The 27619-nt window shown below is 43.7% G+C and overlaps 2 protein-coding genes across 4 annotated transcripts in view; one reads left to right on the forward strand and one right to left on the reverse strand.

The window, feature by feature from the left end:
- LOC311444409 (uncharacterized protein) overlaps positions 1-4239 on the forward strand; it is a 52584-nt gene extending 48345 nt beyond the window's left edge. For both annotated transcript variants that reach the window (XM_084535529.1, XM_084535530.1), the window contains one exon: positions 4060-4239. In XM_084535529.1, the coding sequence (XP_084391655.1) occupies positions 4060-4170 (111 nt within the window). In that variant the 3' untranslated portion in view covers positions 4171-4239. The remainder of the gene's footprint in view (positions 1-4059) is intronic.
- A 10236-nt stretch (positions 4240-14475) lies between these two features.
- FSTL4 (follistatin like 4) overlaps positions 14476-27619 on the reverse strand; it is a 368576-nt gene continuing 355432 nt past the window's right edge. For both annotated transcript variants that reach the window (XM_084535690.1, XM_084535689.1), the window contains 5 exons: positions 26614-26732; positions 24938-25087; positions 24214-24321; positions 21026-21135; positions 14476-17980 (listed from right to left, as the gene is read on the reverse strand). In XM_084535690.1, coding sequence (XP_084391816.1) covers positions 17278-17980; positions 21026-21135; positions 24214-24321; positions 24938-25087; positions 26614-26732 — 1190 coding nt within the window. In that variant the 3' untranslated portion in view covers positions 14476-17277. The remainder of the gene's footprint in view (positions 17981-21025; positions 21136-24213; positions 24322-24937; positions 25088-26613; positions 26733-27619) is intronic.

Raw genomic sequence — 27619 nt, forward strand, 5'->3', positions numbered from 1 at the left:
TGTGTGCTGCAGACTCTTCATTGTAACAGATGTTGCTCTCTGCTTATAAAGTAAGTTTATTGCATTAGCTGTCTGTAAGCAGTTTACTCTCTAAAAGATTCATAAAGTAAATTAAAATTATCTAATTATTTGTTATCTAATTTAATAGAGGGGTAATCTTGATCTTCAGTTATTACACATATGTTTTGATATTACAAGCCAGTGTGCCAGAGGTCCCTTTCTGAGCCCTGAACATGACAAGAAGCTGGTTTTCACATCCAGGCACGTCCTTGTGGGATGCTGTTGGGTGTGTGCAGCGATGCTCTGTGGGTGCTCTCCCTGCCCTCCTGGCACCCACCCACCTCCTGCAGCTCTTGGCAGCTTGTTCTGGGGCCAGAGCCCAGCTCTGATGTGATGTCTCAGACATATCCCTTTGTCATGGAGACATCTTGGTGCAGAGCAAGCAGTTTGTAGGCTTAGCTAATGACCAGAACATAGTTTATTTGCTAATCCCTGGTTAACTCTCCTCTCCACACCTAATTGACCATTTTGCTTCCCAATCTGATAAAATGCCACCTCCTTCTTGCTCCCTGAGGTCCTGGCTTTTTGCTAACAGCTTTGACCTCAGCCTTGCAGGCTGTTGAGCTGGGGCAAAGGGGCTGCCTTCACCATTGGGGAAGGTGCTGCGAAATGTGCTGTGGCCCATCGCTGTGTGCTCCGTGTTCAGCCCAGGTGCGGGCGTGCTGGCATCGAGCAGAAAGCCTTACACACTTGACGGGAGAACGGGTGAGCCCTCCTTTTATTGTAGTGCTGATATCTACATTTTATCCTGTAATTTTCTGAGTCATTATAACAAATTGCTCATGCTGGTGTCACTCATTTCCCCACAGATCTCTTAACTCCCTAGTCAGCATGTAGCAAGCTGCAAATAGTATTTCAAAATGAAAAATCACAGGTGTTTTCTGGATGCCATCCAAAGGAAGGAGCACAGACATCAGGCAGAAATCAGACCACATGGAAAGATCCCCCTGAACGTCTCAGACAGTCAACAGATGGTAGCTGTGACACGAGGAGTCAACCTCCTCACCTGGGAAACTCATGGCCACAAGCAGCAGAAACATACACTTAAATAAAGTCTTCTTAAAAAAAACTATTAGTAAGGACAGGCTGAAGCAGTGGCAATGCCATATCACAGACTTCAGTGCTGTAGGGAGAACAGGGGACACTGTGTCCAGACTCCTCTAAGTGTAATGAAAATCCACATAATTTCAGGGAACCACTTGATTATATAACATATATACATAAGGAGCACAGCACTAAGGAAGTGATTTTAGCTGTCAGTCATCTTACCTTTGAACCTTCATTATGCCTTATATAAAACTTCTTTCTCGTTGGAGCTTCTCACTGTAGTTCTACCTCACAAGTGAGCAATGTGTGTGGGCTGTAGCTCCTATCAAAGCACAGTATGGGTACATATATAATTTTTTTTCCATTTTTTGCTCCTTTGTGCTCTTTTTGCTTTGGATAGCAGTGCCATATTGTTTTCCAGTGCAGGGTACGTATCTATATGTGCTCTGTTATTATTAGACCATGGTAATGACTTTTGCTGGCAGTGAATACAGGATCAGCCTGGGAAGAATCTTCTGAGATGATGCTCAGGCAGCCCAGATTAGCTTCTTGTGGAAGACATTACTTCTTTTCTGATGTTAGGTGCAGTTTAGCATGTTTATATTTTTGTGTTATGCAGAAAGGACTGTAATCAAGTAGTATCATTACCTTCACATAGTTAATATTTGTAGTGACTAGTTTATTCCATTCAGTCCCTGATTTGTTCAAGTTGTTGGGAAGTCTCATACCTTTTCCTTATCCCTCTCTCTACCTGACAATGACATTAATACCATTTGGAAAAGATGCCAGCATTTGGCAGGATTAGCTTAATACTGGACTTCATTTGAGAGTGTCTATTTCTGGTGATGGAGAAGGAAATAATAGCAGAAACAAGAAGGACATTACGTTAGGCTGTCTGCACAGAGTTACTCTGTGTTGGATCTGACACAGACTGAAATTCATTTCCAAGGCTCGAGATCGGAAGACTTGTGTAGGTACATGTTGATTAATCAGCCTCTCCTTTGCCAACAAGTTTGCTTGCAGAACAATGAAGACAGCACTTTGCATCACAAAACGTAGCAACTCATAAAAGCAAATGAAATTGCCAAATATATACAAAATATCAGAAATGTAGGCCATGGAAGATCTTTATTAGAAAAGTTGAAAAAAATTGAGTCAGTATTAATTTATGCTGATGTCCAGGATTTCCCCTTTGCTGCTGCTTTTTCTCTGCAGTGACTACAGTTGAATTCCTGAGATAGGTGTTAGCTGTGGAAAGACTCACAAGGTGGCTGAGCTTTAATACCTGAAGAAATACAGATCTGACAGCTGTAGGAGAATACTTTCTATTTGGCTTTGCAAAAAAAAGAGCTGAAGGAAAGCTATGGTGCTGGGTTTTAATGTACCATGTTGTTAGCGATAACTGCTTAATATTTTACTCATAGATTCCTTTGGGTTCACTTAAACAGCGGCCTTCCTAAGTACAGCAGAAAGAAGTGAAATGATAAATTAAGCTAGGTCAAAGAGGAGAAATTATTTTAAATGAATACAAACATCTAATTTATCTGGACTTTTAATGAATTGAAACGCCAGAGTTGCTAGAGATGACAGCATTGTAAATCCTATTTATCTTTACTAAAATTTCCCTACTTCTTCCCACTCCTCCGTGTGCTCGTACATCAAATCAATGTGGTGAGACTTGCTCTGCCGAGGTGGAACCAAAAGGCAGGGCTCCCAGTCCCATCCCACCCACAGGGCCACCCTTGGTAACACCTGAATGAGTCTGTAAGGGGATGGTGGGGACCAGAGCTGCTGGGCAGGGGAGGGAGCTGAGCTGCTCCTTGCTGGGACCGCAGTGACGGCTGTGTTAGCATCCAGCACCCCCTGGCATTTTTAATATCAAGTATTCCAGTTGTGTTGCAGAGGAATTGTGTCCAGTTACTTCAGGTCCTTCAGAGCACATCCACGTTTGCCACGGCGGGTTGCAAACCCCCAGCTTGGAGACCTTTCCATCAAAAACCAGAACAATTCTGGCCAAGTTAGGGGATGACAACTGGAGGGGTACTTGCTTTGCTGTGTGAAGGTTAAGAAGTTTGCAAGTTCAGTGAGAAAATTCTAATTATAAAACAAGTGGGAGAGGCTTTGACAGGCTGAGGAGCAGAGCACCCACAGGGCTGTGCTGCCCCACGTGTTGGCCTGTGCATGGGGCTGTAGGGAGGTGAATTGCAAAGCCAGGTTTAAACCCTCACCTGTTTTATTCTGCTACAAGGGGCAATGAAGCCCTTTTCTCTTGATCACTAATAAGCTCCTGTTTCCGTTCCTGTTGCTCATTACTTGCAGAATCCATCAGTCTGGGGGGATGCTGCCATTGCAGGTACAGGTTAGGCATTCCTGTATTGTAAATAAAATGCTAAATAACAGCAAATGTGCAAAAACAAAAGAGAGTCTGAGGGCGGGGGTGACAGCACAGACCAACTTAAATTATCTGCTTTCAGTGCTGTTTCCCAAAGGACTTTTTTCCCCCGGACTATAATGTCCCATGGGACAGTGCAGTAACAGCTGCTGAATCCCAAGGAGGCTGAAGAAAAAGGACATTGGCTGCAGCTCTGTCCTGCCCCAGCGTTGTTTAGAGGTGGTCTAATTCATCTGCAGCGACTTTATTGTAACAAATATTATTCAGAACAGAGTGATCACATTATATTTTAGAAGAAACGGACAGTCCAAGGAGAAACCTATTCACACTGTGTCACGGAGAGTAAGATGAAGGCTTTTATTTACTTGGAAGCCAGTCAGGGCATTAGTTCAGATAATAAGGGCTGGCTGGGAAAATGCACCCCTGGGGCCCAGACCATGAAGGCACGAGGCTCTCAGCGACTGCAGCCTTCTTTATGAGTCCCCTTCCCTTCCCTGGGAGAACAAATCTCCAAGGGTCAGACTTCCAAAACAATTTCTTGTGCATTTCTTTCTTTTGAGGTGATGGGCAATGCCTTTGGTCAAGCTCTCATTGGGTTACCTCAGCTCCTGTCTTCAGCTCCTGGGCTTTACATCTGCCATCGTCCTGCTTGTCCACGAGGTTTTCCATGAGTGGAGGAGCAGGGGTTAACCTCGGCATGCCTGGGGAGGAATTAGGGAAAGCACAGCATCAGAGGACACACGTGCGACATGGCAAGTTGAAAAGGAGGTGCAGTAGTGCAGTCTGTTCCTTGCTGCCATTTGGATGTGCCTCTGCAGGTGGCATTCCTGATGCCATGTCCTGGGAAGTCAAAATGCTTTACCTTGGGAGGGAGAAGACACAGGGAGCCATATCTGAAAGAGTCACTGAAGGAAGGAAGTGAAAGTAAAAGTTAGCACATCTGCTTTGCTGAGGAAACTTATAAAAAAATAAAGCAGTAAACACATTGCATAAGACTGAAAATGCTGGGAAATGTAATTATTACACCTCTTTATAATCTGTATATGCAGCACTTCCAGCTGCCATAGTAACTTCTGCATGTACTTATATTCATACCTGGCTATTTTTAACTAGCGATCCTGGACCAGAGGTGGTCGCTCAGATATTATGGCTAAGGGTAACCCCAAACTCTGCTGTACAGCCACAGTCCAGTCTTTACTTCTGGAATAAGACCAATAATTCATTGGTGGTTTTGTCAGCACAGGATTTTTTTTTTTTAATTATTATTATTATTCTTTTTTTGCACAGTCCTAGTAGGAACACTAACACGTGATGTAGGTGATTTCTGTGGTCAGTTAGCACATGGTGGGGGCTGCTGCCTTGCCCTGTCTCTTAACGATTAAATCATGTGATGATATAATGAAAAATGTAGTAAATAAAATAGGACAAATGATTAAATAGCTTAAAATTCACCTACTAAGGCATTAAAAAATAGTCTGTGAATATTTATTATGGGAATGATCTGTTTCATGATGATTTAAACACCTTCCTCGCTGAACTGATGCTACTTAGCCAAAGTATCTGTTACTGTAGGAAGATGAAATTGCATGCCCCGTGGGACAAGGCATCTTAAAAAAAGGGGGGGGGGGGGGAGCACAAATAGGTTAAATGTTTGTTCTTCCAGTTAATTACAGATTGGTGCTGCACCTGCTGAGTTTTCTGGTCAGAGCACTGTCCATATACTGAGTCGTGGGGGCATGGGGCACAGGGATGCAGCCCAGGAGGAGGACTTTTGCTTTGCACGTGAGCAGGGATTTACCCCGCCTGCAGTAACTTGTCTTCAATGGGAATTAAGCATATAAAGCCTTATATGCTGAGCTGAAGAGTAGTGATGGGATTGTTAGTCTACATAGCCATCTTCTGTATTTTATTTTATTTTATTTTATTTTATTTTATTTTATTTTATTTTATTTTATTTTATTTTATTTTATTTATTTTATTTTATTTTATTTTATTTATTTTATTTTATTTTATTTTATTTTATTTTATTTTATTTTATTTTATTTTATTTTATTTTATTTTATTTTATTTTATTTTATTTTATTTTATTCTGAAAATATAAATCGCATATACCTGGAATACTGGCAAATCCAGTATTTCTATTGATTGCTTCGTGCTCAGAAAGCTATTTCTCCTTCCAAATAGTTTTAAGCCAGTCGCCAGCCAGGGCTCAGCTTCTGTTTATTCTGGACTCCACACAGAAGAGGAAAGCTTGCCATGAAATACTGCCCAGAGAGGCAGGAGGTGGAAGGACATCTGCGCTTCGTGCACAGAGCAGTCGGCGGGGCAGGTGCCAATGCAGGAGCGAGCTCTGGTGCTGTCGCTGGTTCCCTGCTCCACTTTTTTCGTGTACCTGGAGCAGGGATGAGTGCTCCCAGGCAGTCCTGGTGCACATCAGCTGGGGGAGGAGGCCTGTCCCTGTTCCCTGGTGGCATCGCTTGCACCACCCCTGTGTGAGCCCAGGCAGTGAAGGGCTCGCAGGGACATTTCCCACTTCACCTGCGGTGCTTTGCTTTGCTGCCTGGGGGAACAGCTCTACGGGAAGCCCTGCGGGCTGGAAACCTCCACCCTGTGTTGAGTTTCATCCTGCAAAGCTTTGTTGTCTCCCCCAAGCCACTTGACACGTTGACTTAATTTAACCTCAGGAGCAAAAGTAAATAAGTAATGAGGAAAAGTGTGGTTTTCATTTATTTTTTTTGTTATTATTTTTTTTTCACATAAGTATGCTGGAAGCCACTCAGTGTGTCTGACCTGTTGAAGAATTATGGTAATGTTGTATTAGATTTTGTGCCATTTTTGGCTCCCCCTTCCACGTAGTGGGGCTGTGGTGACCGGCGCTGCCCTGTCCCTGCACCCGCAGCAGGATGACTGCCTCGCCCAGCACAGGGGTCCCTGGGGGTCCTGCAGAGCCAAGGATCCCTTATAACCATCTGCTGGCACTGCTTTCAACCCATTTGCTGAGCTGCAGCTTTCTCAGGCAGTCGCTGGTGTTAATCTCGTTATAGCACAGGTCTCCTCGCAGGTGAAGCCAGCCCTCCAGCCCAGTGCTCCAGCAATAGGAGGGGATGTCCTCAGCCAGGCACCTCTGTGCAGCTCAGAATTAACCGTGACATCTCCTAATACCTTCATACGACCTTCTCTTCTCCACATCTCCCAGCCAAAAGTGGTGGTGAAGTGCTGCTACTGCTGACAGTGACAGTGTCGGAGATGGGCACAATTATTTTGGGTGTTTCTTTTTCATTGATGTAGATCCAAAGCCCCCCCTTCTGAAGGCTGTTACATCAGGAGTGCCCTCTGCCTCCTGCAGCCTCCCAGACTACCTGGGGAAGCAGGGGAGGCAGCGATGGGCTGTGGTTTATCAGCATTCAGAGGATGCCATGGGCTGCCAAAGCCTCTGCTGGGGCAGCGATCACACAGCCCCAACACGGAGCCTCCCGTTTTCCTCCAGCTCTGCCCCTGGACACAACAGCTCGCCTTGAAGCTTTCTGAAGGAATTCATGAAGTTTGCCTAATGCACATTTTCCTTCTGCTGGAGTAAGGACTGGAAATCCTTGGAACACACCACGTTCACCGCGTTCACCCGGCCTGTACTGGGGCTGGACGACCTGGGCTTTTTTCTGGCACTGAGTTTTCAGCAAATTGCTGCCCCCCATCCTGTCCTGGCCTCCCAGGGAGGTTTTTGGAAGGACTGCAGGCCTGCCCCTCGGCCACGAGGCACTTGCCTGTGGGCTGAGCTCTTCTGCAGGCGTGTGGCATCCATCAGCCGCCTCCCTCCTCTCCTGCAGCACTGCGAATACATTACTTGCCCCTAGTGAGCATCTCCTTCCAGGCTTGCATTAACACCGTTGCCACCTCGACTCCTAATTTATTGGTCAGAGTGTGCTTTTCAACAATATTTACAGCCTGGCTTAATGGCGTGTCTGCATTTTGCTTGCTGCAGACGGTAATTCGGGGATTTGTTTGGCTGACTTAAAGAAACACTTTGAAACAGCTGCCAGTGGGTTAGGTTTTATTGCTGAAAGCATTTACATAAACACGAATTTAACACATTCTGTAGCCTCACTTGGTGCTTGTGAAGACAACCTCCGTACTGCCTTGGTGATGTTTGGGAGGGGTGTTTTTGACCCCAAGCCCCCTGCAGCTCCCCAGTCCTGCACCATATCCAGAGGTCAGGATATTGCTACCGTGGACATGGGACCCTGTGCCTGCCGTGCCACCACTGTCCTCAATCACACAGGGTGGTTGAAGCTGCAGCTCGATGTAAGCCTGCTCATAGAAAGGTGGTGAACAGCAGTCAGTGGGCTCTTGGGGCCAGGTTTTCCTTTTTATGCCATTTTTGATGTAATTCCAGGTAAGCACATCTACTAAGCACCTTTTTTTTTTTTTTTTTTTTTCCTTCTGGGACAATAACCTGGGGTGATGCATTTACCTGGTTTTGCTCAGAAGATGAAGATCCTGCAAAGTGGCTTTGCAGGACATCCAGGGAAAGTGAGAGAGAGCAGCAAGCGCTGGGAGTCCGCCTGCATCTGAATTTCAGAACTCAAAACTAGCACCTTCACTGCTGCCCTTCTTCCTCCCCCATTGCCGAAAACATCCCGCCTCCATTAAAATGCCCTCAGATGCGTCTGGGAAACAAGCTGCCAGATGTGCAAGGGGCTGAAGGTGTTGCTGGCACGCTCGCTGTTACTTGTGAGCGTTTTTCCCCCCTGGCAGTGTCGCACACGGCTGCAGGAGCCGCAGCTTCAGGGTGTTCATTAGCGCATCCCCGGCCCCGGAGCCCCCTGGGGCCTCTAAGAGGAGAAAACAAATGAAGCCGCGCTCGTTGACCGTAACACAAATTGACTGCTACTTGTGCTGATGTTTTCAACATAATTCATTTCGGCTCGAACGTGTTGACTATCTGCATAATTTCTCCTTGAATGGTTTTACTGCCATATGGGACACTGCGGACCTCGAGCAGCCGGCTCTGCCTGTAGCCCCTCCTTGCTTTAATCAGTCCCACGGAGCGCGTGGGGCCTGGCTGCCTGGGACTGAGCCCCAGGTTTCTTCAATCTCAGGTGTGATATTGCCCAGCTGGTGAGGATCAGGACCTCCAGGTGGTGACGGGGGCAGTGCTGCAGTGCTGCAGGGCTGCTGCGGCTCTGCAGAGCTTGGGGCAAGGCATGCAGAGCAGCCCCTGATGGTGAAATTTTTAGGGCACAGAGAGGATTTTAACCTCCAAAGAAGTCAGGCTGGGTGTTTTCACCAGCACTGACTTGAGCTTCTGAAGAAGAATAATATACAAGAAAAATGACCAGCTTAGCCTTGCTGCACAGGAAGACTTCAGAAATTCTTCAAAAAGCTCCTGTCTTTTACTACTCAGCCTTAATGCAAAGCATAACCTCTAGCAGCATTTGCTGCAGCTAATACTGTTGACAAGCCAGGATGTCTTTCACTGCAGACTTCATGTCTTAATTAAATGGAATTTGTTTCAGCAAATAATGCTTGTCAGAAGTGCTTTTTTTTTTTTTTTTTTCCTTTTTTTTTTTTTTTTCTTTTGCCTTAGGACTCTCACAAAGATGCTATTAGACATTTCGATAATCAGCCATCTGTGTCTCAGCCTTACAATAGGTCCAAGTGAAGGCAGACTAATTTTTCCCAGGCCAAACTTGTAATTATGAATTAAATACACAGGAATGTCAGGCCACTCTTAAATATAGGAACAGAGAGACATAGTACCTGAGCATGGGAAAAGCAGGAGCTCTCCTGTTCCAGCCCTTGACACCTCGAAAGCGCCCCTAAACTGCAGCTCCCACCCCGACCTCAGCTCTGCCCGCGATGCCGAGGACAAAGCTCCCGGAGCTGCGTGCACCAAGCCCCAGGGCTTACCCAGAAAATGGGTAACGGGATGGACACAGATGAATCAATCTGCAGGGGCTGCCCTGCTCCGTGCCCTGCACCATCCCAGGAGCTGCTGTAGGACCTCACAGGGCTCAGGCCGAGCTCCGCGGCGCTGATGGCAGCAGAGGACGCGCTGCGGTTCGGTCCCCAGGCCCTGGGCTCCTGTAGCTGCTTGACAGAAACTCATCCCTGGCGGTGACGGGTGGCAGATCCCACACGTGCCTCGTGTGTATGCACAGAAATTACAGTGCAGGGGCTGCTTCTTGAGGGCAGAGAGGAGCCGTGCTCATCACATGGCCTGCATTTTGACCATGCGTGTCGGTGTGCCTCTAAAAGCCACCGACTGCAGACTTAACACCCACTGTAGAAGGGAGGTCACCAATAATCCCAACAATGAAAGGATAAAACAGACAATGCCAGCATGAGTTTAAGTTTTATTATAAAATTTATGGAAAAAGAGCATTTCCAGTGTATCTAGAGAGAGCACTTTGTGGGATTCCCTTTTGCCCCTCCTCTTGCAGCCCAGGTGTTACTGGCACAGTGTCCGTGGTGCAGCACAACACAGCACAGCAAATACGAGAGTAGTTCAAATGCCACACAAGAATTCTGTGTTGGTACAAATCTCTACTAAAGTTAATGTATTAAAAATACTTTTATATATTTTACAAATAAGTGGGAAATTTCACGTGTACGAGCATTACAAGAGGAGATTTTTTTTTCAGGCTAAGCTATTTTTTTTCATCACACACTTTCCAGTGTATGCGTTCAGCACCGAATATTGTTATTACTCTGTTTTGAGACAAATGACCCTGATTTTTAGTGGGACTGAAAGGGAGGACGTGCTGTTGGTGTGTTGGAGCATTGCATGGGCAGCAGGGCATGAATCAGGCAGAGACTCCTCTTTTTTTTTTTTTTTTTTTTTTTTTTTTTTTTTTTTTTCCTTTTCTTTTTCTTTTCCTGAGCCACAGCTTTCCTATTTAATCACAAATTTTCATTAGTTTTCAGTGTTCTCAATGAAATCTGGGAAAGAAATAAGATGTTTGCCTTTTACTTGAAGAGAGGCACATAATTTGTTGGGTTGTTATTTCTGGCCACATGCTCAAATATTTGTCCATGGGGAAGGGGCAGGACAACTGTCCTGTGCTTGGGAGGGCTTTGTGCCTTCAGAAGTGGGACCTTAGTTTAGTTGGTACACTTCAGGGATGCGATTATTTTTCCCATGAGTGCACACAGGGCTTCCAGGAGATACTGCGTCCTTAAACCATAGTGTACTATTTTAAACTGTATTTAAACTGCACGATTATACAGCAATTGCTTTTCTTTCTAAAGCAAAAAAATATATATATATTCCTCTTTCCCCCCCTTCCCCTATCTGATATTCTGATGTATATACACTACATTGCTGATTTTTATTTTAATGCCAGACCCTTTAACTAATGCCACAGCAGGCTCAGGTGCACTTTTCCAGTCTTGCTGACCAAAATGTGAGAGGGCACGATGCGGGTCTCTGCTTCTTTGATGGTACAGCAATGCAGGGCACTGCTGTGCCTTCTGATCCATCATTTCTCCTGCACTGCTGGCTGACTTCACCCCTGAAGTTGTGTTTCATACAGCGCTGATTTCTTGCTTAGAAAGCTTGGGGGGTCAGAAAACTGCCGAGGGATACGGGGCCTCTCAGGGGCATTTTGGCTGTGCTCAGGAGGGGCAGGGATTATAACTGCATGAGGACTAACGGGATGATGCTCTGGGTGAAGACAACAGCCTGAAGCTGATCTGTTAGGTGGGGTATCTGCCGTTTCAGATCAGCCAGTTGAAGGCAGGTGATGCTACAGAGGGCAATTAATAAGCCAGAAGTAAGCCTCTACTTGTGGTCTGCCAGTATTCTCAACACCGCGTGTTAAAGTAACAGTTTTGGTGTCCCTGCATAAATAAGATGAGCCCAATGCAGCACTGCAAATACAGATCGATGTAATATATCAGACATACCTGACTGCCTGCACAACAGGCTGTGCGGGTCTGATGTCTAGCTCAGAAGCAGCTTACAGCACGCAGTGGTCTGGGGGATTGAAAGCAGGAACTAATGCAGATTTTTATTTTTCTTTCTTTATTTATAATAGAAATGACTAGCAGATGCTTTATTGCTCTCTCCTAGCTTGGTTGGACCTGCCAAAGGGAAGTGGGAGTCTGAGATGCTGGACCATGCTCAGGCCAGGCTTTGCAAGCCCTCCAAACAAATGCTGTGTGCAGAAGTTATGCTGCTCCCCGCATGTCAGCCCTTCTCCTCCTCCCCAAGTCAGTTAGCATCTGGTTTATCACGGCCTTAAATAAAACATTAAAACCTCTTCCCCTGCAGTACTCCTTGCAGTAAAAAATAAATAAAGCTCCTTTTCAGGTAACGCTCAGCTCCCTGCTCTGCCACGATTTCAGTGTACGAGCAGGAGGATGGTGCAAGGCCCTGGGGCCAGCTGCATGGAGCCGTGCATGGCATCACACACATGTGGCTGCGGGAGAAACCTTTGCTAATCTGGGAATTTGATTTTTACTTCTGGAAATGCCAGTGCTCTGACCTTCGTGTGTTGGGATGGGCGTCTTGTTTGATTTAGTGCTTGTCTTGTTTACTGGGCGCAGCTGGCTGGCTGCTCGCTGCTGTGCTCACTGCCTTTATCTGATGGCTTTGGACAAGTGTCAAAGGCACCACGGACTGCCAAGGGTGAGATGCTGAAGTGCTTAATTAAACAAGCCTCTAGGCAGTGGCAATTTGCACGGTAGAGGCACTGCAGCAGGGCTTTTTCTGTTTTGAAGTTAATATTGGGAACTGTTTAACAAAAATAATGGTGTTTTCTTCTTGTTGTTTTTTCTTGCTTTTTGTCTTGCAACTGCAAGCATTTAGAAAATATGACCCATACTCCCCTGCATTTCCCGAACTCTAAGACATAAGAAGAGAGCTGCAAGAACCTTTTTTACCTTTGTTTTTTGTGCCACTTGCATGAGTTTTCATCCCTTTTCAAGATGTTTCCTTTTTGTTACAATCAAGGACAAATAAAATTACTGAGAAGAAGGAAAGCGAAGGAAAGCAGAGCTTCTCTACAAGCCCGTCATGTCTGTGAGGACTAACATCACTCGGGTGCATCTCCCCACCAGGCTCTGCATATTTCAGTACAAACACAGTGCTGCAATGAAGAGCTATGGGCAGTGATTTGGCCAGTGCTGCGGCTGGGCTGGTCCTGCTCCAACCATCCTGCCCTGTCTACGTGTACTGGGTGGCCAGGGACTTGGGCAACCAGGGTATTTTGACAAATAAATCAGGCTGCACTGGCCAGCTGTCATTGCATGAGGAATGTATTCAAAAAAAATAAAGAAAATAAATAAAGAACATAAAAAGAGTTAATGGCTCTGTGTTTGCCCCTTAGTGGCACACAGTGCAGCTCAGTCCCACCACTCAGGCACCAGTCCCAAGCCAGGATCTTTGCATTTTTGGGGCATCCTGGCTTTCTCCACATGTAAGCAGAGGTGAAATACATCTGCCTGCCTGCCTGTCCTCTCTTTTCAGGGTCATGTGCAACATCCTTCCTATTTTTTTTATTTTATTTATTTTCAGAGATCATTATTAGAAAAGAACCAATCCTCTTGTTGCTGCCATTTGAAAAAGTTTGGCATTGCAGGTGTCTGGGTCTTCCTCGAGCAATCTACAGGTTGTCATTGGTGCTCGTATCCCCTGCATGCTGTGCTTGGCTGGGAGCTCATCCCATGCTCAGCACCAGGGAGAGGGTGGGCAGGGGAATGAGCTCCAGGAGCAAGTAGGTAAATATAAAGCTGACCTCTGCTGTGTTTTCCATAACCTAACTGCATTGCACATTTTTTTTGGGGGTGCATTCAAGAAAAAATGTGCAAAGCTGTGAGTCAGGCAGTAAGTGTAGTGTCAGATGTAACGCAGCACAGAAACCAGGTGCTGGCTGCTTGCCTTGCAGCACGCACTTTGTTTGAATGAGCAGGATTTACTCCGGATTTTCTAGGGGACAAATTATCCACGCGTGAGTTTTAGGATACACAGTAAGACGGGGAAATCCCTGGGGCCAAGTGGTCCAGTCCCAGTCCCAGGGGTTCAACGAAAACCAAGAACAGCTAAGAAAGTCCCCCTTTAAATGTTTGCTAAAAATAACGCCCTGAATGGGGGAGAGACAAAGGGGTGCTTAGAAAAAAGTATGCAGGCATCATGCCATGTCCACGTTGTTGATTAACCACTAGGTTGTACACTCATGTCAACTCTTTAATCTCCCCCAGCTCCAGTTCCTCCTTTTCCATCATTTTGGTGACCTGCTGTAAGGTCAGACAGGGAATTAGCTGTTATCTCCTTACAGAGCAGAGAGCTTGGCCTCCTGATCTGTTTTACACAGTACCTAGCACGCTGCTGGGCACTGCAGTAATTAAGACATAATCATGGTATAAATCAAGTAAATAAGTACTTGTCAACAGGTCATCAGGACTCCTGTGTCTCTCGGGCAAAGCCGTGTTCATGGGGGTCAACACAGCCCGACAGCCAAATCCTTTCCACGGGGGTGAAATGTCTTTCAGCAGCCCTAAAGGCCAAGTCCCTTTTGGCAGGGGCAGCTGAGCAGTCACCGATCCCAGGGGTGTGCCTACCTCTGCCCATGGAAGCCCTTTAGGAAATTGGGTTACTTCTGGTAGAGGTTAAAAAAATAATTGGTGTATTAAATGGTAAGAACAGGGTGTCGCAGATTCCAACGCAAGGCACTTGTGACTTTTCTCTCCAATTTACGGAGAGCTTCAAAATAGTCACTGGGCTCTATAGTGAGGTCAAGAAAAAAATAAAATTATTTAGACCATGGAAATATTAAGGGAAATATTAAGGGGAAACACTATTTGCATTACACTGCTATTGAGCCTCATCATTGAATGGAAAACGCATCTGATCTTGGGACCAGTCTCATTGTCAACCAGGAATCATTTTCTTCTGTGATCTGAGTGTCAGAATACCCAACGGATATGGAATAACTAAATGGTCATTACTTCACTTTAATTTAATTTCAATTAATCACTGTGATTAATTAATCAATTTATTAGGTAGGAATTAATTGTTAATTGGTGGAAAACACCAAGAGAGTGGGAAAGAAACTGCAAATAAGGCAATGCACCCTCCTTCTGACAGAGCTGGAAGGCAAAAAGGACTTTTTGACGACATTTTTTGAGTATATATAAAATCTCCATGTCATAACAAAAAATAAAATCAGAGTAACAAATGTGCAGCACTTTAATGTCAGAATTGACCATCATTGGAACTGTTCACAAGTAGTGTGGACAATCTAAGTTGTACTTCGTTTTCTAAGTATGATATATAGCCGTTAGGATAATTTAGAAAACACATCACCAGAACTTGGGCTGAAGGGGAAGAAAGGGAACATCTTTGAAAGGTCCAAGTGGGAGTTTTCAAGTGAACGCTATTCCAATAGTTTGCAACAAACAGGAAGAAGTGAGGTCTGTTACACATCTTTCACAGCCTATATATAAACCAGCCTCAAGAATATTTACCTGAACAGATATTTACATTTTTTTTTAAATATTCTTAAAAAAGTAATATTTGATCTATGACACAATGAACGTCTCTACAGGGAAACATAGGCATAATAAAATAGTCAAGAAGTCATAAAAGATAACACGAGAGCAGTGTTTGGCCTTAGTAAAACACATTTAGGATGACTGCAATGTATGGATACAGCTTCAATCAAGAAAGGAGTTGTGCATATTTAAAGGTACTTACAAAGCTGGTCTCCTCCTTTTCTTGACATGGGTATGTTTCCTAACCAGATGAGTACAAAATCATGGACACCATGCATTGCTAAAGGAAGGCTATGCCAATCTCTTTTATATGCCTGTGTTGCAATGATGGGATAGTCTCTTCTAACCCTTATGGCTCATAAGTGAAAACACATGTAGGTTTAAGCCTATGGGTGTTGAAGGGCAATTTAAAGGACTCCATGTTTAATGAATTCATAGGATTCATCTCCCGTTCTCGTCTGTCTGAACAGATTTTTATATATTCTCTATAGAACCGAAATGGTTTAAAATACTTCAGGTCTACAGCCATGCTAAAATGCTTCTCTTTTGGTTAAAGTTGAACATTTAAAGCAAAGATTACCACTGCTAGTCTGCATCCTTCTCATGTAAAAATCCCTCTGTGTGCATTGTGAAATGGGTGACTTCAAGCATCTGTCTTGGAAAATAATTACTGCGCCACTAAAATATCACTGGATGTGTGCAGCACTTCCTTCGTACAAACTCTGGGCACCAAGGTCGCTCTCGAAAGGAGCTGGGTCTTTCAAAAGGCCAATGTGTGGCTCTGAGGCAACAGATGTTTACCTTCAGAGAGAGCTTTCACCAACATCAAGCCCACATTTTCAAAGCAGCACGTGGGATCCACCTGCTCGCAGACATCTGTTCGCAGTGGCCGTGGTGCTCCCATGGCTTGCACCACTTCGCGAGCCATAGCTGCTCTTGCCCTGATTACTTCATGGTGATGAACACAGAAAGTTACAAAAAAAAAAAAGAAGAAAAAAGAAAAACAACTAAAAAAGTTTTTATATCTTTCCAAATGTGCAAATGGATCTATACTTTTATGAGAACTGAACTTAAATTTTTCAATGCCAGCTGTTGCATTCTAGGGTAATTCAGCTGGTTTTACAAGAATCTCTTTGCTCATAACTAAAAGATAATTGACTATAAAGAAGTGTACTAGAAATGGAGAGAAAAAAAAAAATACAAAGAAAAATTGTTTCCCAGAATGCCTGAAAATTAAGGCTACAACTAGAAAGTGAGTGAGTTTCCTATTTAAAATACCCTACGCCATTGTAGCCATTATTTCGTGAAGAACCCAGTGACTTCAGTACTACTAAATATTTAATGAGAGAAACCAACAGTTTCTAGAAGCGTTGCTGCCTCCTGTGGGAACAGCCATAACTAATTCTCTGCCCACTGAAGAGCAGATTTTGCATCCTGTGCCCAAGCTGACCGGACTCACAAGCTACTTAAGGACTAATGCCCCCCTTCTCCATAAATATTTTTACACAAACTCTGACCCCCCAGTGCTTTCTGGCTTTTATCCACTCTAATGGCCTGGATATTTCATGCCAAATTTCTCACATGCAATCATACACATATGCATTAGAAGAGGCAGGACTCATAACATTGCTTTCAGTAGTACCAGGAGCAAAATTAAGCACAGAAGAAAGCGAGCTGACAGTTACTATTTCTGTTATGCCTCCTTCTGAAATCACATCCGTGAATCCTCCCAAAGCCATCCTGCAGAGAAAACTGATCAGTTTTCATTAAATCGCTCTCCTAGGTTTCTGCAGTTTGAAAACTGCTCTCTGATGCTTATTTTCCCTCGTCATCCAAAGGTGAATTTTAACTGCAGTCATCAGGTGGGGCAGCCAGCACAGCGAGCGGGCAAGGCGTACGGAAAGAAAACGGATGGCTTGAACATAACATAAAAGCTCCTCAATACGGAAACTCAAAATCTGTTTTGTTCTACAGATTCGCTAGGTTTTGTGGCTTATGTGATATCTCAGTGGAGATATTATTCGCTTCCCAGCATTTTTCTCATAACCACAAATCATACCCCTAAATAAAAAATAACCCTTCAAAACCACTTCCTATTAGCAGAGCATACCTTATAAAACTTGCAAGTAGACCAGTGTTGTACCATGAAGCCTATACAGGGGGTTTTTGTTTTTTCATTTTTTTTTTCTTTACCAGTGTAAAAATATACAATGCTACTGCTCATTTGTTGCAGTGTAAAGGTCCAACTGGTACTTGCCTGCCTAAGGCTCTACTGCTATTGCTCTTCATACTTCTCCAACCCAGACCACTGTGTTACCCCTCCTTATACCCGAAACCTCACACCGTAATGTATTTTGCTTCCCATTTATAACAAACAATGAATCTTTAGCTGGTGTAATGAGATACTGTCCAAATAATCCACTGTCTTTCATAATTCTGTTGTGGCTGCTCCAGGGCCAGTCTTTGGATGTGATAGGGTCCTTTAAATTCTTCAGTACATTCATTTTCCCCGTTGACAGCTCTACAAAAAGCACATCTGTTTGCAAATGTGAAGTAGCATATATATAGTACTGATTGCCTTCAGTGAAAGAGGGCTGAAATGTCAGATCGGATACGTGTATGTTTGTTTGTAAGTCATAAATCAACTTGATCTCCCCCTGGACAGTTACAGCCTGGACTTTGATCCTGCCACTGTCTTCATCCGCGCTGACCAAGTAGCGTCCGTCCGGGGAGACGTGCGGGGTGCCCGACACGTCGCTGTTGGTGCCGATGACAGCGTCGGTAACGCTGTCGATCAGGAGCTGCGGCGAGGCAGCCCGCAGCCTGTTCCTCCTACACTGCACCAAGAAGTAGCCGCCCAGGTGGGTGTAGGCCATGGCCTGCGGCACGCAGCTGTAGTTTCTGAAGCTGATGGTCTTGACGTGGGTCACGGTTTCCAGGTCGATTTTGTGGACGGCGGATTTCGATTTGTTAAAGATGAAGCCGAATCTGAAATAGAAAACAGGACACTGAGGAGACATGACTCTGATGGTGTGCTTGAAAGAAGAGGAGAGTCATCAGAACTGGGAAACTGTCTTCTTAATTTTCTGTGCAATAACGCCGTGTGGTTTCTGCAAGAAACCTCTCTTGTTTTAGTGCTTCTAACATGCACTAAAAGGAGGAATACATTTCAGTGCAAATCAGCAACTGATCCTGGAAGCCTGGATATGTATTTGGGTATTTGATTCCAAGTCTTTTATTAGGAAGACCAATTTACAACAGGAATAGCAAGGCTTTTTTTTTTTTTCTTTTTTTTTTCCTTTGGTAGGTAAGCACATTGACCAGTTATGTATCGAATCTGTTCCAGTTCTAGGTAGAAGTAATTCATTAGATACTCAAGACTTCCTCGAAACATGAAAGTGTTCAACAGAGAGCATCTCCCTGTCAGGCTGGGGGCAGAGAGCACCTTTGAACTACGTTTATAACCACGGAGCGAACACCAACGTGCCCAAATTAGAGCATCTGAGGGCAGCTCTGACGTGTACTTTGTGCCTTTGGTGCCTGGGGACCACTGCAGGAGCTGCGAGGCCGAGGCATGGAGCAGGCTGTTTTAGGCACCGTCCTGCCAGCCCAGGAAAGGTGGAAACCATTTCTCAGGGCAGATAATGAGCAAGGGTGCGCTGCAGAAAAGTGGTCTTTGTTTTCATGCTCCAGAGAGGGCAGACAACAGTGAGCAGAGAATAAATGCTCTCTAAAAGATACATGCTGCAGCACACCTGACCTTTGCTGAAGACAAAAAAGGTCAAGAATGGCCAGAAAGGTTTCTGCTTAATTTGAGAGGGAGCCCATAGAAGCAGCCTGTTTGTGTTCCCCTGGATTCACAGGTCACTGGCACTGACTTACAAAAACTAATTTTACATCTTTTCATCCATTCAATGCGAAGAGAAGGAAATGAAGTGAGTGCTTAGTTTTGTATCTCTTCCCTAAAAGATGTAAAATTGCTTTTTGGAACATGGACGACTGTGCTTGCGTGCAGATAATAGATATTTTGCTTAAAACACTGGGTTTATTTTTTTATTCTTAATCCCTCTGTCAATGAGACACTCAGCAATGATTTCATTTCTAAAGAACGAGCCAATGTAGTGTATGATTCCATGAAAATCACTGGGCTAAGCCTTTCATTTTCCCATTACACTCACATCCATTAGAGACTTCACAAAATATCTGCAGTAGAGATTCGTAGTGCACTGTGTGTGGGGAAATTGGATATGACACTTGTATTTCTCCTGGATGAATGCATTTTAAGTACACTTTAAAAAATGCTTTCCCTTACAGCATTTTTTGAGACTTCCTTAATACTTGGCCAAATGCCTGAAGAAGTTAAAAATGGTTCTTATCATAAACTTTAATTTAAAAAAGTGGGTCAGAATGTGTTTTATGTGCACACAGCTGCAGAAGAGGCACAGTGCTTGCATGAAATCTGTGATCTGAAATCTCAACGAGAACCTTGCACTTAGAGAGTTTTTAATAGGCAGCAATCTACCCTGGGAACTAATAAAAATGGATACATTTCTAGATATCCATCTGAAATAACAGGCAGCTGAAATACATATGCAGGAACATTTGCATACAAATATTTTTTGGCTCTCAGAAGAGATTGCTTAAATATTCACCTTCCTGGGAAATGCTGGAATCGCCATTTATTGTTTCTGAGTGGAGAATTTAGAACATGATCCCGGTAAGTCTCATTAGACTGTGAGAAATTATTTTTTTGTGCTGAAGGTGAGAGAGAACTGACAAAGATCTGGCCCTGAACAAATGAAATAGGAAATTAGGCACAGCATTCTCTGCTTTGCACATGGAAAACTATAGGCAGTTGTCTACCTTTAATATTTTTCCTGGAAGATCATCTGTATGCAGCTGATTAATCACACTGAAACAAACAAACAAACAAATCTAAAAGAAAATAAACAAAAAAATGGTTCAATTTTCCTGTCTTTAAACCCAGACTGTACCTCCTCATCCCAGTCTTTAACGTTCAGCAGTCGTCTACCTCCTGGCACTACTCTTATTCATACCAATAGTTTGAAAGCAAACTGGAAAAGTGAGGTAGGGAAAAATTAAGAATGAAAGCCATGAAGTATGTCTTATTTTGTGCTTCAAGAAGCAAAGTTATTTATTTTGGATCAGATTCAACACATAATAATTTACTTGTGACCTCAGTGTTCCTTGCAGGGAATCTACACTTACTGTAAGGAGCTACATTATGATTTTTGGAGTGTTTAAGTTAGTTAAACTATATTGGTGACAGGAGATGATTAAGTAGTTGTTATGTTATAACATGGTAAGAACAGTATAAATTGCTTTGTAGTTATCATCAATTTTGATAACTTTAATGGGAGGCTTCCTGTTCCTGCTGGGAAGCAGTCAGTATTACTCCAAGTTATTAGTATGTAACTTATGCAATCTCATTAACCACTACATCACATTAACATTCAAAACTGATGGTTTGTAGAGGTGTTTTTTTTCTTCTTTTTAATGCGCAGTGCATATCATGTTTCTGCTCAAACCTTACACCTCACACACACATCTAATATTTGAATGGGTAAGGAGCTGGAAACATGTGGAAGGACCATGCTTTATGCTTCAGGCAGCATAAACTTTTACCACTTTTGGCAATAAATCCTTGATCCAAAAAGAGGTTTTGAGATGAGGAAGCCAGATTTTTGGCCACCAAATTCCCAGCACAAACAAGCCATGGCAGCATGTTGTGCTTTGCTAAGGACTGGCTGACCAAGCTGAAGTCTGAATGCCCGTGCAAGGGCTAAGGGAAGCTGAGGTTTGATTCTCACTGTTTCATTGATCTGATGAGTAACTATAAATAATTTGCTCAGGCATTTCTCCATTTCTTGCGTGAAAATGGAAACAAGAATACTTAGCTCAATCACAAATTCATTCATTAACATTTGTAAAGGGCTGTAAGATTATTAGACAGATCCTCACTAGAAATGAGCAGTACGGTCACTGTCAATATTCATTAAGAGGATTTCTTACCTGACGTGATTAATAATAAGATTTGTAGGTGGTATAAAAAAGTCATCCACTCCTTCAAACGGCGTGCGGATAACATGCTGATACTCCCCTGCACTCGCCTCTGGTATTACCTGCAATAAATACACACAAGGTTGTGTGCAAGAGAAGCAGAAAGGTAAATACAGATTACACAGTCATACACGGTGGCGAGTGGCTTTTCCCAAGGATGCAGTAGACTCAAATTGATTAACGACCTCAAAATACTGTTTGGTGTAGCTGCCTTGAAAAAGGTGTGCTAATAAATAGTATTTGAGGCTTGACATTTGTAAGGTAAGTACACAGCTCTACTTTCATAAGACGTTTATATTGCAAGAAAGAGCAGTCATGCGGGAGCTGAAATAGCATGACAACACTAAGACCACAATAATTTATTCCTTGCTGTCTAAAATAAACAGTTATTTCACGGTCATATTTATTAATCTCACTTAGGTGTGCAGTGATAATTTACCAGCTCGAAGGCTCAGACACTAACTCACAGCTCACAATTATCACTTTGAAGGAAAAGACCTGTTCATCCACCTACTGCACCATATAAGACTTGTGGGGGAGCAGAGCAAGTCCCTTTTGCTGTTCCCGCTGTGCCACCCCCTGGCACAGCCCACACCCCTGCTGCCACAGAAACTCTGCTCCCCCACTGCTCCGGACACGGAGAAGCAGAAGTTTTCACTAATGAAGTTAAATACTCAGATTATTTGCTTGGTTCAAGACGACTTTAGTCTATTCACTGGGATACTCTGCTCATGTAATGTGCAACAGTAGTTGCTCTGAGTTTATAGCTACATAATTCATTGCAGGAAATGCTAAAACCCTACAAGGCTCAGTTCCGATGGCCATTCTGACCATGCCATTTAGATTTCTTCCAATTATATTGCTCAAGAAAGATGCCTGTTCCCGCACAGTGCTTTCACAAGGCCAGTAATGGCTGAACAACAGCATCCCATTAGTCGGCTGCACGGGCTGTTTGATAAATCTCAGACTTCCACAGAACTAGTAGAAACTTAGGTCTACTTACACAGTAGCATTTTTATTAAAAAAGATATTTTATTGCACGACAGCGGCTAACAACTCCGGGTTTGAAGAACGAACTTCACCAGATTAGTTGCTGCTCACCTTCAGGGAAAGACAGTTGGAAAAAAAAGAAAAAGATCTGCTAATGCTGGTGCTAATCCCACTCTCCACATGTGTAACTGCACTTTATAAAGCTAACGGAAAGGACTATCTGAGAGCTGGAGCCTCATAACAAGTTTCCAGCTGTGCAGACGGTGTGTTCTTTTTAATAATCACATGCTTGAGCCATCTCTCCTTTAATTACAGAAACCTCTCACAGCTGGGTGGAGGAAATTAAGCTGGAAAGGGTAAAGAGAGCCCATTTTGTCTCCTTATACTCTGTTCAGGAAACTGTGCTAGTGCCTAGGTGATGCAAGCTGGTGGCACTGCCTCAGAAAACTTTGTTGATTTGCCCCCACTCTGTTTCTGCTGAAAATGCCTGTGTAGAACTGCAGGTTTGTTCCTCATTATAACTGAAAGCCTGCAGGTTTTGGACGCTACCTTGCACTGCACGGTGTGCTCATCCCACATTCAGGGGGCACTGCCTCCAGCAAAGCCTTGGGCAGCCTCACGACTGGTGTAGCCTACAGATGGGCAGGTTTTCAGGTCAGAAAGCACAGCCCCTCTTCTCCTCTGCCTCTCTCACTCTGTTTGGGAATGCTTTGATGTAGCTCCAGAAGCAAATTTTCTGGTAAAAAGATATTCACGAGTCTTCCATGGGTCCAGAAAGGTTGGGCAGCAGGTGCCACAAAATAACTACTGCAGAACGGAACGTCTGGATGGATCAAATCAGGTTTGGCGTCCACTTTGTCATATGACATACAGCAGCAGCAAAATGCCCCGTCAGATGCCTACACAAGAGAAGCTAGTTCCCCAGGGCAATCCAGAAAAGGAAGCTAATTTTGATGTCCAAGCTGATGTGCATTACTGTGCCCCGACAGCATTGTGCTGGTCAGAGCCACACTGAGTGTGAGCAGCTGCAGGGAGCTCACTGGCTCCGTTCCAGTGCAGTCACTGACACCCAACAGCAGAACATGTCCCCGAGGTTTTATTTTTGCTGATCATGCTTCTTTCATACCCTTGAGATTTTTTTTCTCTTTTATTTAAATCATAATACATAGTTTTCAGAAGCACTTAACAAACCCACCACCTTCTCTGTTAAAGATTTGCATTTTACTGTGATAAAAATTCTGCTGCATTATACTCCATCAACACTGAAAAAGAAAGCCGAAGGCTTGTGAGAGAGAAGTGAAAAAATAGATAAAGTTTAAGGAAAATAAGTAGCAACTTAGTGCAGAAAGTGACAGAAAACCTGGACTTCCACGTGAAAGACAAGAAGAGGTAAATGTCTTTACCAAAGCAGAGAACAGGGTGGTTTTGCTCTAACCTTATTGAGAGCGATAGGCTAGCAATCCTGAAATGAGTTACAAATCTTGAGGCACAGTGCAATGCATTCACCTTTCAATGTTCCTTTTCACACACAATGCACGCAAATTGTTTGCAGACAGAAAAAATTGCAGGTCTTCGTAATGTCTGAGAAGGGTGCACTGCACTTAGTCCTTACCCTGTGTTTTCCCTGAATGTGTGTTGCTCAACCTGACTTGCACCTCTGCTGAAATACTACCAATAGGCTAAAGAGTGACAGATTTCTGTGCAGAAAGTACGCTCTTTCAGGCTTCTTGGTACCCACTGCTTTTAGACCTCAATCAAGCTAAAAAGAAGCTGCACTCACGCTGGCTGCACAAATGACTTGGAGCATCGCATGCTCGTGCTGCTCGCAGTCTGCTGCCAGCCCGTGCTGGATGACTTTATGGCACTTGGCTCTGTCATCAGCCTTAAAACAAAATAGACCTTGGCAACAAAGCCATCCTGCTGCCAGCCCATGGCACAGTCATTGCTCAAAAACAAATTAAACAGCAGGAAAAATATGTGAGGATGGACGGAAGAGGGATGAATAAAACACACTAGATATGTAAATGAAAAAGCAGCTTTACATCCAGACCGTTAAAGGCTGTTAATTACCTGCAAGCAGCCAGTCAGCAGCTTGCTACTGAGGATGTCAAGCAAAGGAAGGGCAAGGGCTCGGGTGCAGAAGGGCTTACCTGCAGTGTTGGTGAGGATTTCCGCATGTCACCCCAGCTAAGCACCCACACTTGGTCATGGGATTTGTCATAATGCAACTTGGTTGGTAATGGGTCAACATCCAAGGACTTTAAAAAAAGAGACATACATATTTACACAGTCACATGTATTTCATTATGCACACAATACACATTACATTAGTTTACTGTAGACATTCCCATGTACCACCGTTTACGCTCATGTGTACAGCTTTGTACAATTACCTTCTCATCAACAGGGGGATCAGCAGCAGCACCAGCAATAGAAAATCTGGCTGCTCAGTTCCATTTTCTGGCTAGATGTCCCTCCAACTTCTGTTACTTACAGCAGATCAGGATCCACTCTCTGCCTGAACTATACCTGCGTCAGTTCACTCTTCCTAACCTACCTATAACCGAGGTCAGGGAGGAGCTCAGTAAGCATATATCAGAAATTAGTTCTAGCATTATTTTACCACGTTAGCTGCAAGCCCAGCTGCAGACACAGCCCTGAGATGATGACAGCCACCCCATAAAGGAATTTCTTCCTGCCAGTGAGATTTCAGAGCAGTGAATGACTGTGTGACCCCACGGGTGAAAGCAACACAGGCCAAACTTTTTAGTGATGTCAGCAGATCCACTGGGCAAAAATCTACGCTCATTTCCCTATATCAAAGTCTTTTTGAACTTTTGCCATCACTGAATGAAGATTTCCCTTTGTAGGTACCTGTATGGCTTTCTGAGTCTGGATATCAATTATCATTACTCTGTGCTGCTTAGGCTGTGTCACATAAATATACTTGTCTCTGACATTGACCGCTGAAGCCCAGAGGCAGGATTGAGTGCCTTCACCTTCCACTCTAGGACAGATCTCTTCCTGCGAAAAAAAAAAAAAAAAAAAAAAAGAGGAAAAGAGGATTAATTTCTACAAGTTCAGGGTCTGGAGCTCTAAGAAGGTTAGCTTTGAAAACCACAGAAAACAATTCCATAGGGATTCCATTAGGGTGAGGATTATTTTCTTTCTTTTCCTGGAAAACACGAAGTAATTATTTTATTTGGTACCACACAGCAGCTTGGCCCTACCCAGTGACATTAAACAGCTCGACCTCACCGGACAGGCTCCAGACTGCCCTCCTCATCCTCAGCAGTGTGCCAGGCACAGAGCAGCTCCTTGGCCTGGGCTCTGCTCAGCATCCACCCAAACCAAGGGGAGCAGGGAGGATCACCTGCCCTTCAGTTACACTGCTCAGCTACACCTCTAACAGCAAATGAGGACACTTCTGTTGTAGGAACCCTTATAAATTGTAGGCTGGTATCACTGTCTACATGGCAAACACTCAGGATGCTAAAAGAGAAAAGGGAGGAAAAAAAGTCAAACATCCCAATACCATGGCAAAGGGCACTACGATATCCATGGGAAACCCTCAGAGGTCTCTCTGAAAGGCAGCCAAATAATAACGATAAAAGTCCCTTTTATGCCCACCACTGTGCTGACATTATTTCTTTAAGGGCCTGCTCTCCTCTGTGATTTTCAAGCTGTTTCTCCAGAACCACCTCTTCAATATTTACAGCTCTTTGGAAAAGAAACACAAGATGTCTTTCTTTAAGTAGAAACAGCTGAAGTGTGGCTTAATATTATGTACAAACTAAGTTCTGTTAAAGTATTCCAGTAGATAAAAAAACACTACCAACCACAAATGTATGAGTTTTAGAAAACAATGAATACAGACTCACAGGAAGATCATGGCCCATGGTAGAAGTGCCTAACCCAGCCTGCTAGGCTCATGATCATGTTCTGTTTACCCTGTAAATCGGAATTTTCATAAAAGTAAATGAAGGAGTTAACAAAGCATTAACAAAGCATTTCTGGATGTATTTTAGGAGATGTAAGTTTTCTGAGTGTGTACATGATGTGTGCTATTGTAGTGGAGTACGTGACACAGGTCACAGAAAACACTGGCCTCTCAGAGCCTCCAGGCACACATTATCCCACCTGCTACACTGAGCTCCTGTGTACGAGCCAGTGCTTGAAATTCACTGACATGGCAACAAATTTTCCTTGTAATTTCCTACAGCAAGGATTAGGTAAACTTGGTGCTGGCAGTAAATGTCAGACAACAAGCAGGGATGGCGTGGGTCTCTGCTTCGGCAACAGGACCAGCACGGCACAACAAACCTCACTGCATCCTTATTTACCTCCCAGCTGTGGTTCAGTCTGGGAAATGTATCCAAGGTTTATCCCATGCATAGTTCCCTTAATTTTCAAGTGGAGATGATTAACCTCAAGGATGTCAAGCCCACCAAGTCACAACATAACTGTCAACCTTTGGTAGTAACAACCCTTGAAGAGATTAAGAGAAACTTTCCCAGCTGTCAGCTCTAGCTGCTGGGTTCAGGACTTACATAACTCGTGAAAATCCTCTCTTCGGGCCTGATGTGCCTGCGGATTTCACATTCATTTGGCTGAAGGACTGTGATCCCATCATCAGAAAAGACATAGAACATATTCCCAACACTCAGGCCTTGAAGGGGGATAAAGAAAAAGGAGGAGGATTTTTTATGCACATATCCATAGCTGTTAGGACTGTAAAAACTCGCCCACTTCCCCCCAACAAACAAAATCTGCCTTACATAAAGGTTGGTCATTTGGATGCAGTCAGTGCATTCACAAAATCAAATTTCATGTCACAACGAGGGCTTCAAGGAGTGAAGAGGTACAGACACATTCAAAAATGCATTGCCTTGGTGGCGGCAGTTGTACACCAGCATTGGTGTTCAGGTCTTGTGCTAACATACAAAGCAGGACTTGAGTTAAATAAGCCTCTGTGTGATTATTGTACCTCCTCAGACTATGGCTTTGGTTTGTTATGATTTCATTAAAAACAGTTTGCTAATAATTTGAGAACCGAGCGAGAAGCTTTAGTTTAAATTAATCTCAAAGCTGTCTTATTACAATAAACTTGACTTCTTGCAACTGTGACGCAAAATGAATGTGCTTAACAGCTGTCCACGAATGAAAATATATCCTCTATTTTCTTAAACTATCTGAATGAACTATAGCCACCAAAACAAATACATTTTTGAAATCTTGCAAACTGTAATTCACAAATGTGGAGTATTTCAGCATTGCAATAGCACTCATTTATCCACAACTGGGGCATTCCAGGAGATTCGGAAAACTAGCTGTCTGTCACTGCTTTGCTGTTAGAGCATTTTTTCTCATTTCTGTCATGCAGAAATGCCTTAAAACACTGATAATTTAGTTCCTCAGCTACATGCAGTTGCAGGAATAAGTAGCTCCGAGAAATGTTCAGGATCTTTTCAAACACTCCAGTTAGAAAGATCCAAGCATCATTTCAATTTTTTTTTTTTTTTTTTGTACCACCACCAATAAATGTTTGCAGTGACT

Source organism: Aythya ferina, assembly GCF_964211825.1.
Source record: "Aythya ferina genome assembly, chromosome: 14".
Taxonomy (NCBI): Eukaryota; Metazoa; Chordata; class Aves; order Anseriformes; family Anatidae; genus Aythya; species Aythya ferina.